At 47.7% G+C, this 17,510-nt stretch overlaps 2 protein-coding genes across 5 annotated transcripts in view; both read right to left on the bottom strand.

Moving 5' to 3' along the window:
- Positions 1-10,600, bottom strand: part of LOC134526407 (ceramide synthase 4-like) — a 47,343-nt gene extending 36,743 nt beyond the window's left edge. The window contains exons 1-2 of one of the 3 annotated variants that reach the window (XM_063358259.1): positions 10,580-10,600; positions 6,363-6,417 (exon numbers count right to left, since the gene is read on the bottom strand). In XM_063358259.1, coding sequence (XP_063214329.1) covers positions 6,363-6,382 — 20 coding nt within the window. In that variant the 5' untranslated portion in view covers positions 6,383-6,417; positions 10,580-10,600. Of the gene's footprint in view, positions 1-6,362; positions 6,418-10,102; positions 10,556-10,579 lie in introns of those variants that run through there. The other 2 variants (XM_063358258.1, XM_063358257.1) reach the window with 2 other exon arrangements.
- A 3,789-nt stretch (positions 10,601-14,389) lies between these two features.
- AP3D1 (adaptor related protein complex 3 subunit delta 1) overlaps positions 14,390-17,510 on the bottom strand; it is a 44,459-nt gene continuing 41,338 nt past the window's right edge. For both annotated transcript variants that reach the window (XM_063357915.1, XM_063357916.1), the window contains 2 exons: positions 16,892-16,971; positions 14,390-16,518 (listed from right to left, as the gene is read on the bottom strand). In XM_063357915.1, the coding sequence (XP_063213985.1) occupies positions 16,423-16,518; positions 16,892-16,971 (176 nt within the window). In that variant the 3' untranslated portion in view covers positions 14,390-16,422. The remainder of the gene's footprint in view (positions 16,519-16,891; positions 16,972-17,510) is intronic.

The following is a 17,510-nucleotide window of genomic DNA, read 5'->3' as shown; positions in this document are numbered from 1 at the left end:
ATTGAGGGGGATGAATACAACTCCTTGGTTTTGCTCAGTAAAAAACAAGTACTGGTTTAACCAGTTAAAAACAAGGCCAGAAAAGGCACCGAGTACCTCTGGCTTCACCACGCCTTTGGTCAGGAGGTACCCAGAGCAGTGGGCCCAACTTTTTCTTAGCCTTCCTCTTGCTGCCAGTGTACTTAAGGAAGCCCTTCTGGTTGCCCTTCATATCCCTCACTCCAGCTGAGCTTTGGCTTTCCTATCTCCATTCTTGTACGCTCAGGCAACACTTCTACATTCCTTCTGGCCATCCATCCCCCCTTCCATCTTCTTGATACTTCCCTTCTGTGTCTGAGCTCAATCAACAGTTACATGTTCATCCCTGCTGGCCTCCTACCATTTTTGTTTGCCTTCTTGCACATCCGCTTGTGCTTGGAGGAGGCTGTCCTGGAAAATCATCCAGCTGTCTGAGCCCCTTTGTCTGCCAAGACAGTCTCCCATGACATCCAGCCAAGCAGATCCCTGAACAAGCCAAAACCTACCCTCCTGAAATTTAAGAAAACCCCAAGAACTCACGTGCGTATTTTGAAATCCTGTGTCTGTTTCTGCCATATTCCTCCTCCAGGAACCTGGAGATGCTTCCCTATGAAGGCTGAAGAAACCTGGGTTGAACTGCAGCACCTACTTTCAAACTAGTCTCAAAAATCAAGTGCTGTGCTAAGTTACCAGGGTAAAAAGCAGCAGAGACAAAAGCTGAAGACCTTTGCAGGCTCTGTCTGGCACCTACCCCATGGCTGCATTACTAAATGAAGTAACATTCCTTTATTACTTCCAGGTAACACAAACCTCGTTGTCCTGACACTTGGGAACAATCCGTATTCTGCTACCAAACACTAACTCTGCAAAGAAAAAAAAATTTCAACAAAAAACCACTGGAGACCACATGCTGCTTGTTTTGGTAAGGTGCAAGAACACCATGTTCTACCATCACTGTATAGAAAACTACAGACCATACTACATCTCCGTAAGAACGTCAGACACTACTAGTGTCCGAGTAAGGCAACCGAGACACACAAAGTACCAGCTAGAACATCTCCACAGAACACACAGACACGTATTCCTAGATCTACGTGTGTCTCTTGAGAGAGCACAAATGTAAAATGCACTAAGGAGGCACCTAAAAAATCCAAACGAGCTACTCAGCCATTACTTTGGATTTTTTCCTTCATTCTTTCTTCTAATGCCTGCTATTTCCTCCAGTCTTGCTGTAGAACTAGCAATCAGTGGCTGACATCACTTGATAGAACTGAGGAAGAAAAGCAAGTTACTGGCCTCAGGCCACAGTGAGCTAAGAATTCAGGCTGGAAGTTCACAACAAGAAATCGAAGGAGCTTACTTCCACCTGAACGGCTCATCTGTCCTTTCTCTGAAGTCATCAGTACCAAACAAAGCAAGAGTCAGGCAGCCCTAGTGAGACCTCCTCCTTCAAACCGAGTTGAGACAGTAAAAACTGCCAAAAAGCCCTCTAAGCAGAAACTTTTCAACTGATTAATCACTATCCTTGTTACTCAACAATCACATATTAGGCCTCAAAAAGTTTAATTCTAACTTAAAAACTGTTAAAAATAAAAAGCAGGTAGTAGATTCAAGGTTCCAAGCCATACTCGAGTCACATCAAAATACCACGCAGCTCTCAATAAAGCCTCTTTCGTGTAAGCTCATGGTACAGTGCAATGCTTGTCCAATGAACTACCTGATTCTTCAGCCCTTTCAAAGCATAAATATTCCTAAATAGTCGTACAGTTCTGGTCTGATGGCGCTCTATCCTAATCTGTCCTCTAAGAATCACCCTTGGCAAGCTTTTCCGTGACCTTCCAGGACAGCTCTTCCCCTTCTGCCCTGCCACCTCTGGCAACGCGCTTAGTTCTGCAGTTTGTAGCAGCCCCCAGCTCTTCACCCCTATTCTCATCTGGAGTTCCAGCTTTCCTGAAGTCCAAAGCTTCACCACTGCCCCTTATTTGTACAGTCAGCCCCTACAGTCTGTCAAGTTACCCTTTTATGTCTCCCATAAATGGGATATTTCCCCAGAGACGTGTTTTCTAATTCATCACGCCAGCAACTGAGAGCGTTCAGCTGAGTGAAGCACTGAACTCCTGAACTGCTAATCTCAGGTCAAAATGAGAGAATCAGTTGCGATAAATAAGGAAGACAAAGGGACAGATGTGCGTGATTTCTCTGCCACAAATCCAGCAAAGATAAAACATCAAAGTGGAACTGGAACATCTGGAATGCCAACGCAGACTAGAAAGGTGCTTATCTATCAGTTGGGATGAATTTGTTGGCGTGAAGTTGAGGGAGGCACCCTATGTTACAACCTAGTACACCTACAAGACGCGAGGCATGACTTTTCATGCCATCCTTGTTCTCCGCCTTCGTGCAGGAAACACACAGGCTTTAATTACTTTGTATGAGCTGGTTTTGAATTTCAGTATCAACGGTTCCATCAGTTTCCCAGGTGTTTGTTCCCACAAACTCCCTAGGCTGCTCCAAAGCTTAAAAATATATATATATAACTTTAATTAGTCTAAAATTAAGATTTTTTTTAAACGGTACTCTTATACCTCTAAAAGTAGTATGTGTTTTCATTATTTTTCATTTCAAAACACAAAAATTAAAACCTTATCTGAGAATAACATCTGCATTCCCAACATTACCGCAAAATACATTAAAAACATTAAGAACGAAACAACAGTAACCGATAGAAAGATTTCCCTTCCTCCAAGATTAAAAGAATAGTGACTCACTTTTCACAATCATTACTGCTTAATGAGTACTGCAATCTATCATATGATGATGGTTATTTTAAAAAAATTTGAATATGAATAATTCTTTATTATCACAGGTAACTTAAAAGCCCTGTCATATGGACAGCTTATAAAGCAGAATGTAAAACTCAAGTTCTCTCGGCACGCACTGGCCTTCTCTGTTCCTTGCTGGAGTAGTACCTAACATCAAAAGAACCTGTCTCCAGCTGAGCTTTCCCAACTACATAAACAAATCATTATGGGACTGTATATTATTTGTCACGATACTGGAGGCTGGAACCACGCTGTCTTATTTATCCAGCAATTTTGGCGTTACGGGCTGGTTTCTGAATTTGACCTACAACGGGACCATTGGAATGAGCGACCTGTTCACTGCAGGCAGAGCGTTCATTTCAGACGGCTTAGCGCAGGTGGTCCTCTTGGGCTTCTCCTTCCTAACGCGGCCACTCCTTACGCTGCAGATTCTGCCTCCTGCTCTGCTAACAAGGAGTCCCCACCTCACGCTGCAGGCGACAGGTAACTCAAACACCGCATTTATTCCACGCTGGGCCAATCTCTCGGGAATACAGATATTAATTTATCTTCAGCGCAGCCAGTTGCTCTGCCTTGCCTGGGGACAACCAGGCCTACGCCAGCTGCAGCGGGGGAATACGCCGGCCCCAACACAGCCAGAGTGATGGCCACAGCCATTTGGATCCCCCTGCACAAAGTCAACACCCCTGGCTCTGGCAGCACAGCCCTGATTCATACCAGCTGAGCTCAGGGTTTATTTTTAAAACACAGATACGAAGGGTCACTTTCTCCTTGCTTCGATTCACCACAAACAACTTTACAAGAAAAAAAAAAAATCACATAGAAAGCATTATTTCGGGAATTCTGCCTTCCTGCTTTCACTTCAGCTTGATCTCTAAACAGAAAAATTCCTCTGATCTTTTCTTTGAAGACATTAAACACAAACTCTGACATAACATCTTTCAAATCCTCCAGAAGGGCGCTATCTTTCATACACGTACGAAGAAAGACAGATGAACAATAAGGAAGCAGTTTCCCAAAAAGCTCTGACAGTACTTCAGGGGTAAAAATAATAGTGCTTATTACAAAAAAAAACCCTGAACACAGCCTGTAGTTTCCCTCTTTCAAGACTTTTTTTGGTTTGCCTTATCTATTTTGATTCAAAGCCCTGGCACCTGTTGGGTTACAAGGCGTACGCCATACCAGTGTCTGCGGCCAGCTGTGCAACAGCCCCACAAAGCAAAATATTTGAAGGATTTCTTGACTTTTGGAACTGACTTTTAAAACAAAGAACCTTTTGTTATCAAAACTAATTTTGGTAAAAGCTGAATCAATCTTGAGGTTAATAGAATTACTGCAGTTGGTCCTCTTTGAGCATATTTCCTATTTTTTCACATGAAAGCCACTCTTGAATTAATTAAAACCAGAGCATATTGAAAAAAGGAGTGAGGAACATGCACTGGATTCTTGACATTGCTGCGTAATTATGGACAAAGATGCTGAGGTGTACTCCTCAGTAAACACGAATATAAACATGAATACACCACAAAAATTACCCCCAACAGAACCAACAGCCTTCAGTGGATTTTCAAAACTGGGGAAATGACGGCATTTGATTTCTCTTTACTTAGGAAGAACCTGTCATAGAATGCCACTGGAATTAAACATTAAAACTTCAATAGAGAGATACTAAAGGTTAATACACGCATACGATAGAGACCCGCAATAAAATGAAAGCCTATATTTGAAAGAGGAGGGCGGTCAAGGACATGGAACAAGGCTGCCCAGAGAGGGGGTGGAGGCCCCATCCCTGGAGACATTCAAGGCCAGGCTGGATGAGGCTCTGAGCGACCTGATCTAGTTCAAGCTGTCCCTGCTCGCTGCAGGGGGTTGGACTAGGTGGCCTTTAGGGGTCCCTTCCCACCCAACACATTCTGTGATTCTATGACTTGCAATGTATTTCAGTGACCTGTGGAAAAACAGCCTACAGCCAGAGGGTCAGTGTGCGAGAGCAGGACAACCACTGAGTCGCATCACGAGTGCGGAGCAGGACTGGGGAGGGCAGCTCTGTCTTATTCCTTCGACAGCAAGGATGCAGCTGGTGGCGAGCACCGCTCCGCACGCCTCAGCCCTTTATGGCAGCGTTGCACCAGCCACGAGCCTGGGATGGGTAACGGCTCCTGGAACCGATCTCCCCGACACAGGGAAGTCAGAACCTGTGTGTGCTGGGGCTTCGTGTCCTGCTGGGCAAGGCTGCCATGCCCCAGCTCTGGGCAGAGTTTCCTCTGCACCTCTTATCAGATGTACTCCAGATCTAGAGACTCCGTTAGCTGGAGCTTTCACAACACAACCCGCAGCGTGCAATGAAAATGGTGGTGTATTTCTGAACCTGTGACATGTTCAATTACTCTATCAATATTAGCTATAATTAGGATAATTAATTTTACTAGCAGGAAATGATTACACGATTCTGGCTTTCTAAACAGTAAGTTCTTGTATGAGATAAAGACTCCCGGCTTCCCCTTTATGTGAAAACATGGGGTTTCTCACATAGGGAAGAAATCTGGAACCGACATTAGAAATACAAGCCAGAGATAAAACACAGAGCACAAAAAGCCATCCTGACCCTAGAAATCTTATTACACTTTTGTTCTTATCAGCAGGCTCTAAATTCACAGCTAAAGTAGAGTCCGCTCAAAACTGTACTCCCTTCTCTAAATTGGATTTTAGCATGCACTTGTTACGTCATAGAAATGTTTGGATGCATCCAAAGAGTCCAAATTTTTAAAAAATGTGATTTTCCAGGTAGTGCTGTGAGATACAGACTCAATTTTCAGCATTTCGGAGACCAAGTACACGTTAGTTACAGCCCTCGGCACAGAAAATCGAGACAGGCTATCTTTTTTTACTTGTGGATGTTAGTCCTTTGAGATTCTATAATCTCATTTCTTCTACGTTTGCTTTCACCTGAACAACGCCGAAGACTGGAGCACAGGCAACCCCAGCGAGGGAAGAAACAGCCCTGCTTCCTTTAAGATTATATCAATGGGTGGAGAGATCCACTACAATCCTTAAAATGAAACCGCTGCTCTTTCCAGCGTGAAAAGATTTCCCTGCTGAGACAGGCTCCTTGTGACTTAGAGCCAGTGTAAACCAACACCGCCATCAAAGACTCCGCTCTGGCCCCCACCCGTTCCTGACCAGCGCTCCCATTCCCTGCCGCCACCTCCCCGTACCCAGTGCCTGAGTTTGTGAGGCTTCACAGAGAGCCAGGCTGAGAAAAAGATCTGGGTTAAAACTTCAACTTGTTTTCTTTTCCCTCGGAGATGATTTTACCCCACAGCGGTTCCTCAGTGCAGTTCACTGCCCAGCTTCAAAACCATTTGTGCAGGCTCAATGCGAGGTACGAGAGAAAAGCCGAAGTGGCTGGGGGCGGGCAAAGGTGTTACTTCCCTCTCCAGAAATGCCGCTCAAGCTGATCAAACTGGACTGTTGCAGAAAACGCCTCCATTGAGCTCCAAGTGTCCAACCGCTACACCATACCTGGAAATATCTGGATGCATGTCATCAAGTCCTTACTGGCCTCTGCAAAAGGAACCTGAAGGAAAAAAAAACAAACCAAACACAAAATTAAGCCTAAATAGATTATACATGCAGCCCAAAGCTATTTGTGAGTGTGCATACGCAACTGACTTGCAGGAACCCTCAGCATCACATCACATAAAACACCCCGTGCCTGTGTTTCTCCCTTATTTCTCCTAAGGGTGACTAGCAAGCTTATAAAATTTTCCCCCTCTCATCTGAGACCTGAAAAAGCAGGACAGGATAACACTCCAGCTGCATTTCACTCTCTTGCAGAGAAACTGTCTATGAATTAAGGTCTGAAGATTCCCCTCATGAGAGATCTTTCGTTTAAAACAACAGCTTCCAAAGTCTGGACAAATCATCATAACCCGGACACGTGGCAACCCAGCTGATCCGGAACAGGGGTCAGATCACTCGATCTGCTGCAAGCAATGGTCACAAACCAAGCTCTTTTATACAAGTTCTGTGTGCAGTGCTCTCCAGAAAGAGAAGTCCCACGGTTGTAAACCTCCTTGGAAGAAAATGAGGCAACGCTTATGAGTATGTTTGCAAGGGCATGGAGCGACAGGACGAGGGGCAATGGTTTAAACTAGAGCAGGGTGGGTTTAGATCAGACGTCAGGAAGAAGTTCTTTCCACTGAGGGTGGTGAGACACTGGCCCAGGTTGCCCAGAGAGGGGGTGGAGGCCCCATCCCTGGAGACATTCAAGGCCAGGCTGGATGAGGCTCTGAGCGACCTGATCTAGTTCAAGCTGTCCCTGCTCAGTGCAGGGGGTTGGACTAGGTGGCCTTTAGAGGTCCCTTCCAACCCAACACATTCTATGATTCTATGCCTAGATGGTTGTAGCCTTGCCACCTGCAGCTCTATTGACTCCTTTACCGTAATCACGATTCACAAATAGAAATAGCTGGTTTGCAGTTTGATTTTTGCGTATCGAGCCCACATATGCTGCCTCCTAGAATCGGAGAATGCCGAAATGCAGGATCTACAGGGGCTTTCAGTTCCTTCCCTGGCCTGTGAAGTATTGTTCTCTGCTGTAAACATTTCAGAAAAGAAAAATTTGTCTAAATCTATGAACCCAAGAGCATTTTTCCCCCAAAAGGCTCTGCAGCAAAGAGTTTAGAATATTACAGAAGCTGATGTTATAATACAGAATAAAAATTTAGAAAAACAGTATTAATTTTCTTGATATATATATATATCAAAGGACAGAAAGCAATCAGACTTTCCTGACACCTTTATGCTTCTTGAGCCCTCTTGGGCTCATGAATATGATCAATATTCATGATCAATAATCAAAGATCCTCATCAGATGCCTTCCAGAAAAATTCTCAATTGCAGGAATGACGGATATAGCTGGTTTTGTGTTTACTGGACACTGCTAGGTCTATAAAAATTGTCTGTTGTTACGATATTGATTCTTCAGAGCTCGTGTTCTCCTTCAGACCAGATACTATTTAATTTCTGGACTCAAAAGGGTATCAGAAAACCGTAAGTAGCCTTCAAGACCACAACAAAAATACCTTCCATCAAGCTGTTGACCTCATGAAGAGAAGAATAGGAACTCCCTCAAGTGGAGATGTTTTAAAAAGAAGTCGTCTTTAACTCTATTTCTGCCAAACAAGTGCATACTAGAGAACTGAATTTTTAAAGTCTGTAATGATGTCTGCACAACCTCAGGGCTTCAGAGTTCAGAGAGGCTGGTGTCCCCAGGTAGACTTGGAAGGTGAGAACAGACAGATTAGACATCCCCCAGCCCCACCACTGATCTGTCTTTCTTGGTAGAGCAGGGCCTCCCCAGACACTAAGAAAATGGGAAAAGGTACCAACTCAGAAGAGACATTTTCATTTTGATTAGAGCTGAAATACAGCATTAGCTCCTCCAGCATTGCCTGCTCGAGCTGGCAGCAGGAATCTAATCTTTGCCACATGAGAAGAGAAGCTGAGTCTCTCCGAATTACCTGTGTGATAAGACTGCAAAAATAAATCCAGTTTCTATGGATTTAGCTGGACTATAACAGAAGGACAATGTCATAATCATTTTTCATTGCCTTTTTCATAAGGATATTTTCATAAGCTTATTTTCAATAAGCATTTTTCATTCCTTCCTGCCTGGATTCAGCTTTCAAGATGAGGTATCTCCACTCTCTGCTTTATCTCCTTAATGTAACTCTAATGACATGGGAATTAGGTTAAGAAAATGAATACTTTATATGCATTTCACCAGTTTCTAACAGCTAATAATCCAGAACAGGTATTCCTTACTCAGCAGCATTGATTCTAGGTAAAAAGCACTTTTGGCTTAACATCAGATGCACTTTTCAATTTTGCCAGCATCTTTGCTGGGCTGAACACAAGCATCTCACAAAGTCTGTCGTCTTCCAACATACAACATTAGGTTAACAGCATAAAAGCTTTTTTTTAAAAAAAATAAAATAAAAAAAAAAAAAACAGAAACGGAGAAAAAGCTTCTCTGCATTTTTAAGTCTCCTGAATACCTTGATAAACCTGAGCTTGTAGATACCTCAATCACCGGCACAGTCTCACGTCTCACAGCCAGCTGTCTCCGTTGGCCGAAGGAGAGAAGGGCTCCTTTGGAGGACAAACATCACCACGTTTGTCCTCTCAAACACACCTTCCGCCGGGCTTTTGCAAAACTTACCCCGTAAAACTTCACACTGCACTTGCAAAACTAGGAATTACCTTTAGATGCTGATAAAGGACGTAGGTAAATAAGCAAGCATTTTCAGATCTGGCTAGCTAAAATTCACGTGTCTGACTTTATATTAAGCACCATTATCTACCCCAGAAACACTCACCTCATGTTCCGATACCTCACTTTAGTGTTTCTCAGCTGCCAGTGCTTCCTACAACCTACCATCCGATCTGGCTGTAAATGATTCCAGAAGTGGAATTTGCCATCAGGCATTTGGGTTGGGGTTTTTTCTTTGGAAACTTTAACCTAAGATGATTTTTGTGTGTCTCCATGTGTGTGTGTGTGTGTGTCCTTATACTACTTGAATTTTGTCCATTACACAAAAAGAATCATAATCGCAAACGCATCCTTTCAGCCAGTTTTGACATCCTTTTCTCTGGGAACAGTTTTCATGGCCAGTTAGAAAACCCTCCCTCAATCCCACCATTTTTCACGCGAAGGGTTAAGCGTGAGGTACCGAAGGCCCGGGAAGAGCTCCCGACCCGAGGTCGGAATGGCTTCCCGGGCGCTCCCGGCCGCAGACGGCCCGGTGTCACCCCCTTCCCGGGCTGATTTCAGCCCCTCCGGCGCGGACACTCCCCCGGGAGCGCTGCGCCAAGGACCGGCCTTCTCCTCCGGGCCGTGGCGGCCCACAAGAGCCCGCCCGGCCCCTTCCCCACCCGGCCGGCTGCCGCGCGGCGGGCGGGAGTCCGCTGCCGGCAGCTCTCCCCTCAGAGCACGGCTCCGCCGGGGCAGGACCGCCATGAGGAGCCGGTCCCCTAAAGTCCCTTCTCGCCCCGGCTCCCGCAGGGCGGGGGGCAGCCCGCGCCCCTCGGCACCGCTCGCAGACCGGGCGACCCCCGCCCCCGGCGCCCCCTCCCTTCTCGGGACCCCCCGCCTCCCCGGGGCACTGCCGGCCGCCCCGCTATCCCCGCCGGCGCCCCCGGGCTCTCCCCCTGCCCCGCCGGCACCGCCAGCCCCGCGGGCTCCGTCCCGCCCTTACCTCACCCGCCGCCTGCTGCCCGCTCACCTCCGGCCTCCCCCGCCGCGGCGGCGCCGACCCGCTCTCCGCGGAGACCCGCGCCGCCTCCGGCCTCTGCGCGCCCCGGGCGGAGCGAGGAGGAGGCGGCGGCCGCGGGGCGCGGCGGGGCCGGCCGGGCGCTGCTCTGCTCCGCTCCCCCCCGGGGCAGGGCCGAGTCTCCCCTCGCCCAGTCCTGTCTGTCCGGGCCGCCCGGCCTCAGGGCGGCCGCCGCGGCTGGGAGAGTCCCGAGCCGAGGGCCCCCCGGCGGGGTCTCCCTCAGGCGGGAAGGGGCTGGATGGGCACCCAGCGCCAGGGGCCGCCAGCGGGTCACCCAGGCGGGCAGGGGAGCGGGCGCGGCGGGGCTGTGCGGGGACAGGCGGGTGCGGGGGACCCTGGAGTGCTCCACCCTGTCTGAGCCGTGCCGGGGGCGATGCGGCCCGCGGGGCTCGGGAGTGTTACCTCATTGAAGGAAAACTTGGCCTGTTCGCCTTCCCCCAGAGGGCTGGAACATCTCCAGGGCTGGAAGGAACAGCAATACTAGGACATGGAGGAGGTGACATAAGGACATGGCAGCCCTAATACAGATGGAGTCTCAGCAGAAGTGTCACCAAGGACGCCGTTTTCTTCTGTCATATGTCACTGCAAGGTAACGCTGCCGTTTGCACGGTGCCAGTTATGGCTGCCAGGGTGAAACGCCAGTGAAGTACCCTCACGGTTATCTCATCAGCACCTTTCAGGAGTACAAGTAAAAAGACAAGGGGAATCCTCATCAGGAGACCCTTGCTCCTGTTGCAGTCTGATAGGAGGAGACGGCCTCCACCCATCCTGCCGGGCCCCGCCAAACCAGCTTCTGCTCCTCTTCTTGGTGCGCATACTCACCCGCCTTTTCTTTTGCCCGTAACCTCTTCTTTTACCTCCGTTCCTGTCCTAAAGCTCTTTACAACAAATCTGCTAATTTCATGCCCGAGCACTAGCTCCATCGCTTCTGTAAAAATACATTTTAAATACATGGATGAATGCATGCACACACCGTTATATTCTAAAACCGGAACATCATGCACCAAGCAGGACGTACAGCAGCCCGTGAACGCTTGAGTGGATGGTGCTGGAACCTATTTCTGCAGTTCCACACTTCGTCTGTGGCCAACAATGAATATGTTTTGTTTAACCAAGTGAAGTTTTCTTCACCAGTGAAGAAAAAAAAAAGGAAAAAAAAGAAGGTCCTTCAGCAATGTTGCAGCTGCTCTTCATATGGAAAAACAGTGGCTAAAGTACTACACGTTATTTCAGTCAAAACAAAGAGAAAGAGCTAATGCTGTGGACCGCGGCTTTGGAATCACTGCGGTACAGCTGTGTAGATTTTAAGGCCAGAAAAAGAATTCGTTAAGATGATCTAGCCTGTCCTCCTGTGTTACACAGGCCAAAGAAAATTCCACTCCATCATTCTTGCTTTCAAGCCTCAGGAGCAGAGATCATGTGGACTGTTATTGTTTGTCACTGGGCTGTAATGCATCCTTGGAGCACTTCAGACTGTTCTCTCCTCTCACTAAAATGCTGTCCACCAGCTTTTTCTTTCCAGACTTTTCTAAAGACGCAGTATGCAGGGTTCTGGTGAGCGTGGTTGTGAATACCCGCGCAGATAGAGATGTTAACCATTTTAAAACAAACACCGTGACTTGTTAACAGTTTTTGCACTTACACGTTTTAGCCTACGCGCTCCGTTCCAATCAAGCAATACACAGCGAGGCTCATGGCAGACTGACGTCTCGAAAACTCCAGTAGCCAGGTTGCCACGACCAGATGAGTGTCTGGGCAAAGGTATCCGTGACTATGTTTGCACGAGGTAGTAGGGCCCCGGAGTTACCATCCCGTCAGGAATCTCTGCCCGTATCGCAGCCCCTTGGGGGGACCCCAGCGCTCCCACATGCAGGTAACGGTCCTGGAGCTTCTCCTGCGGCGTCACTGAAACCAACTTAAAACACAGCTTGGCCTGCGGTGTCTGTATTTATACAGCCAGCTTTCCTGGGTCTGGTACAAAGCCCGCAGACATCAATGAAAAACTCCCACCGACTTCAAGAGGGTTGCGATTGGGCTTTCCATGAGCAAAAACCTGCTCATTTCAGTGTGTGTGGAGGGTGAAATAAAAACTTCTAAGACCTCTGGGGCAAAGGAAGGGGCTGTGTTCGGGGTATTTGTCCTTTTTTTTTTTTTTTTTTTCTTGTGTTAGCTGGGACTCTCCCCGTTACAGAGGTGTGACGAGTCCTGCACGCGGGAGGAGCGGCCTCTGCGCGACCAGCAGTCACTGGCAGCATCGCAGCACAGCGCAAACCTGCGCGGCTCCATGCAGCAAAGCAATTCCAAACACCGAGCCTTGGTGAGGAGCCCTGACCTGGTGCGCAGGGATACGACCCCCGCGCGCCTCCTCGCTTGTACAAATCTCGGTGAATTCTGAACTAGGGCCACGAGTGCTTGAACGCCGCCCCTCACCCCCGCTGTAGAGAGTGCTGCTGTAAAAAGTACCAGGCTTTTTGGGATACGTACCTTGAGACATCCAGAGGGGTCTGAAACACAAAGATGGATTTAAATATCAGGCTTCTTCAAGTTGTTCCATAAAATAATTAGGATCTGAGGTACTTAAAAATCACTTAACATTTTAGAACACAGGCTGCTGAAGCCCTGATGGGTCAGAATTTATGTTACAATACATTTATGAGTAAGAAACCCAGGTATTTTTAAATGTTATCATTTATCCACCAGCTTCCTGTTGTGAGCAGGCTGATATTGGGTCCAGAAGTCAAACAAGTCCTCTAGCCGTCGTCTGTGAAACCACCCTCTGAAATCCTGTTCAACAAGTCCAAATAAAGCCCTGAGCGGGGCTGATGGTCAGCGGCTCCCATCTCTCTGGTGCGGTGCTGGGTTGCGACGGGCTGTACTGGAAAACCTCAAGCGTGTCTTTTTCCAGTGTGGACGGCACCGTCGCGTGGGAGACCCCCATCCCTGCGCACGCAGCCCAACTCGGGAGAATCAAAACTCCGAAGATAAAACGAACGCTGATCAGCATCCAGCCGGGGGTGCAGCGGGGTCGGTGATGGCGAGGCGAGTGCTCCTGCGCCATGTGGCACACGGGGGTGGGACGGAGCTGCTGGGGACTGCAGCCTCACCGCTCCATCTTCCCACCAAACCTCACCTCGGTTATAGTCTGGAAAATAGTTGGATTCTTACATTTAAGTTCAAGTCAGTCTGGAGTCCCGACTCTCTCATGGCACCTCATCCTACCGTCTTGTTCGTGCGCCTCGCAATCCTAGTGATCCCAAAGCCATTGTAATTCAAGACCAGGACAGAGCATATCCACGGGCTGAGTTCATCTTCTCCTGAAATAGATCCTGTTTATGAAGAAAGGGGGAGGCTGTCTTCGGGAGACATTACAGTTCCTCAGATCTTAAGAGAGGAGGCTGTGGGACAGTGTCTAACTGGAAGCGCGTCGATAGTTCAGGGGAAGAACGTGCGATTATGTGCACCTGAAACCTGACAACATGCTGTTGTAACATGACTCTTCTTTTGAACATACCTTTCTGATTATCACTTAGTGCTGCTTCGTCAAAGCGGAGTAAGTTGGGAATGTGGAAGGAGTCAGCAGTAGCAGACAAACTCCAAAATCTCCTTTCCTGTAGATTACAATTAGGCATGTGGTCATGGTCAGGCAACAAGGGTGACAGTGGATAGATACTATGGGTACTACGGCATAGATACTGTGGCTGCCCCTTCCTTCTCAAGAGGAGGCCCAACAATTATTAATTGCACCAAACTTCCCTTTCTTCTAGAAATGTTCTTGTTCCAAATTAGTGATATTACTTATGCCAACGCTCATAACCCTAACAGGCTGGGGAGTCAGAGCATCTGTGTCATCAGCTGAGCTGGGTCATTCAAAATGAATCCTCACGTGTCTTCGCAGGAGGAGATAACTCTGTTCCAAGCCTGTCGGTAACCCTTTCTTCACAGGATATGAATTCTAGCTCCACTGGGGCACCTCCCCATGCGCTTGCTCCCTGCACCCGACTCGAGCCCAGCCAACGCTGAGACTGTGCCAATGGGTAATGGGCATTTACGTGATTAAGGCGTACCAGGAGCCCAGCTCCGTTTGCAGTTCCTTTAAAGGTCCCTTCCCACCCAACACATTCCACGATTCAGAGCTGGGGGACATCACCTCATGCTTCTGGGTCCATACAGACTGGAAGGGGCTTACGAAAGGACTATTTACAAAGCCAAAAATTTAACTTTGTTTTGAAAGTTTATTGGATCATCTTGACACAAAATCATTACAGCAGCTTGTGGTATGTTGTTTTCTGTTTCTTTTTTTTTTTTTTTTCTCCAAGGGAATGTTGATAGCAAATAAATTTGTGAATGTAACACATCATACAGTTTCAAAATTCTAGAATCACTGCACAGGATTCTGTAAGAGAAGACTCTACATGCTAAAGTGACAGTTTTCATCCATGAATTAAAAAAAAAAAACCACTAATTGAGGAACATTATCCTTTAAGACAATTTTAATATGTTCAGTTTCTAATACACAAACTGGCTAACCAGGGGAGGTTGACCAATACCAAACCCCACCACTTCCCCAGGAGTGAAACCTGCTGCAAACCAATTCCTGCAGCGCCAAGTGCAATCAGGAGATGAAGCTGGTCCTGGCAATAAAACCACACCAGAGCCTTTGCAAAAACACCCAGATATGGGAAAGGTGTAAAGAGCATGAGACACGCTTAAAGCATTCACCCAAAAGCTCAACGCTTTATCCCGTTCCCTGCGCAGGGTTTTAGTTCAGCTCCGCCGGGCTCTGGTGTCACCCGTGGGAGCGGTGGCGGTGCTGGAGAAGCGCAGAGCAGCCCAGTCCCTCCCAGGGGACCCTCTTGGTAAGAGCCACTGACAGCTCCCACCCCACGCCCCAAAGCAAAACCGTTCAAGCGTGTCCTCAGTTTGCTGGGTACAGAACAGCAAGTAAGAGAAATGGGGGGGGGGGAAAATAATAAAGAAATCAAAAGCAAGAGATTTCGGAGAAGGACATCAATTAAGCATCTCTGTAAAGGACGCGGCGACATCCCTTTCCAGTCAGTGATTCCAAAAGGTTTCAATAGTGCAGAAAGGGCTTCACTTTGTAAACCCTCCCGTTCTCCCCTCTAATGCCACCCCACGACAGAGCCTTCGGCCTCTCACCCCCCCTCCCTCCCACCCCGAGGGACACTTCTGTTGCAGGGACCCAGCTGCTGCGCGCGCAGGGCCAGGGGACACTACGGGGACAACCGAGAGCACGACAGCTCCCTTCTCACAGCACAGAGGGAACGGGGCTGTACCCGCAAACTGTTCAGAACGGAGTACAACGCGTGGGCATCGCTAACCTGGTAGTGGTCAACCTCTGCTGGCGAGCAAAATGATAAAAAAAAAAATAAAGCAGGAACAGACCCCTTTGGATTTCCAGTTTCTTGCTACACCCTAAGCTTTTCAGGAATGTGAAATTGAAGTGGACTCATAAAACACATCGGCAGAGACTGCTCAAAGGGGAGAGGCATGACAGACTCCATTTGCTGGGGCGGTCAACAGGAGCAGAGAACCAAACAGTAACACTTTCAGCCCGTTTCATGCATTCACGCTCTACTCTTCCAGCTGTCACTAAAAGAAGGTTAAGGCTCGAGGCAACTACTAGAAACAGAAACTCAAACATCCCAGTTCTCTCAGGGCTCATTTGGATTAGCTCAAGGAGATGGAGGATGTTTATATGCCGATCACAATAGATCTTGAGATAATAATAATAATAAATCATATTTAAAAAAAAAAAAAAGAGGCCTTCAGGTCCAGCACCAGCCTCTGCTAGAAATATACATCGACTACAGCAGCCCTGAAGACATATTCCATGGCTATGGATCAAGTCAACCTTCCCCGGCAATAAGCACAAGCAACAGACTCTGTGCTACTGTTGGTAAAACTCTTAGTCCACCGTCCCTCGCAGATGGCAAGGGACCACCATGAGCTGCTGAATAAATAGCGTCCCTCCCTCCCTCCTCCAGTCACGTCACCAGGATCTCTTTGGGCTAGAAAGGGTTAACACCACAGTTTGTAAAAAGTTTTGAAATAAAAAGGTAACATACAGCCTTAAAATGTCTAAACTGCAAACAATGGTGGAGTTAACTGAAAAGCACGTGCCCCAGGATAGTACATGCGTACGAGGGAGAAACTTAACACTTGGGTCTGCTCGTCTTTACACATTAGGTGTGTTTCTTGTAGTTGGAGTATTGTATAAGGAATATTCAGCACTTGGACAATGTCTCTTTCATCTCATCCAACAAGTTGCTAAGCAGGGTGGAATCATTACATTTCCCATCTATGGATACAGAGTTCTCTCCCTTAGAAAGAAAAAGAAAAGAGAAATCCATTAGCTCCTCTTCTAGGCGGGGACAATTTTATTCCCAGCCAAGCGCAGGAACTGGGAACAGCCGGTGGAGCCCCCACAGGGACGAAGCGGGCTGAGCCCAGAGGTCAGTTCGGGGAAGTCACCAGCGCTGCTCCTACCCACCAGCTACACGCTGGGGAAGAGGAAACCCCCAGGGAGGAAGGAGCTTTGTAGCAGCACAACGAGAACTGCTGGCTGCGCAGTTAAAGCCCCCATGGCACCCCGGATGATTTAGACAGGATTATTTCCCCCTTTCTGTTAAGACAGGGAAGGCTGTGGATTTAGCTTCTCTCGGGTCTTGTTTCAGAGGGTTACAACGCTCTCACCTTTTTTACCAGTAGGCAGACGTGATGGCCTTGGATAGAACGACTGTACATTGATGCACACGAATCAACGCGTTCCACAACTATAAAAAAGCAGGAGTTTTCGTTTAGCGGGACAACTTTTTAATACAAGATTTGCTTCCCGTGACTAGGCACTGCTGCTTTGTCTGGCCTCAAGGAACAGAAGCTTCTACTGAGTGAGGGGAGGAGAAAGTCAGGGTTAAGATGATGTATGTGCCTTGCTCCTATCTGGGATATTTTGCAATAATGATGTTAGTCCTTTAAGTAAGCTGCAAATTTTTTGTGGCAAAAAAGCTGATTAGAGCATAGATCTCTTCCCCAGAAATACCTCCAGTGAGGCAATGTCTAATGTGTACACCAGAGCATGATGAAACAGCCATTTGTTTCGCTTCATCCAGTACTTGTTTTACTTTACTTACTAAGTGCTTCGCTTTAATTAATAAGCCCAAGCTCGAATAGCTCGGGCTCTCCCTTGCTGAAACGAAGCGCTGAGGAAAGAGGGAGGCTGAAGCACTGAAGATCAAACACACTCCCCAGGGAACCGTTACAGCCCTGACTAGAAGCCGCTCCTGTGACACCTGCCACGTGCCTCGCTGGACTG

The sequence above is a fragment of the Chroicocephalus ridibundus genome, chromosome 22 (genome assembly GCF_963924245.1).
Source record: "Chroicocephalus ridibundus chromosome 22, bChrRid1.1, whole genome shotgun sequence".
Taxonomy (NCBI): domain Eukaryota; kingdom Metazoa; phylum Chordata; class Aves; order Charadriiformes; family Laridae; genus Chroicocephalus; species Chroicocephalus ridibundus.
Note: the sequence above shows the minus strand (reverse complement) of the source record. Positions and strands in the feature narration are given on the sequence as shown.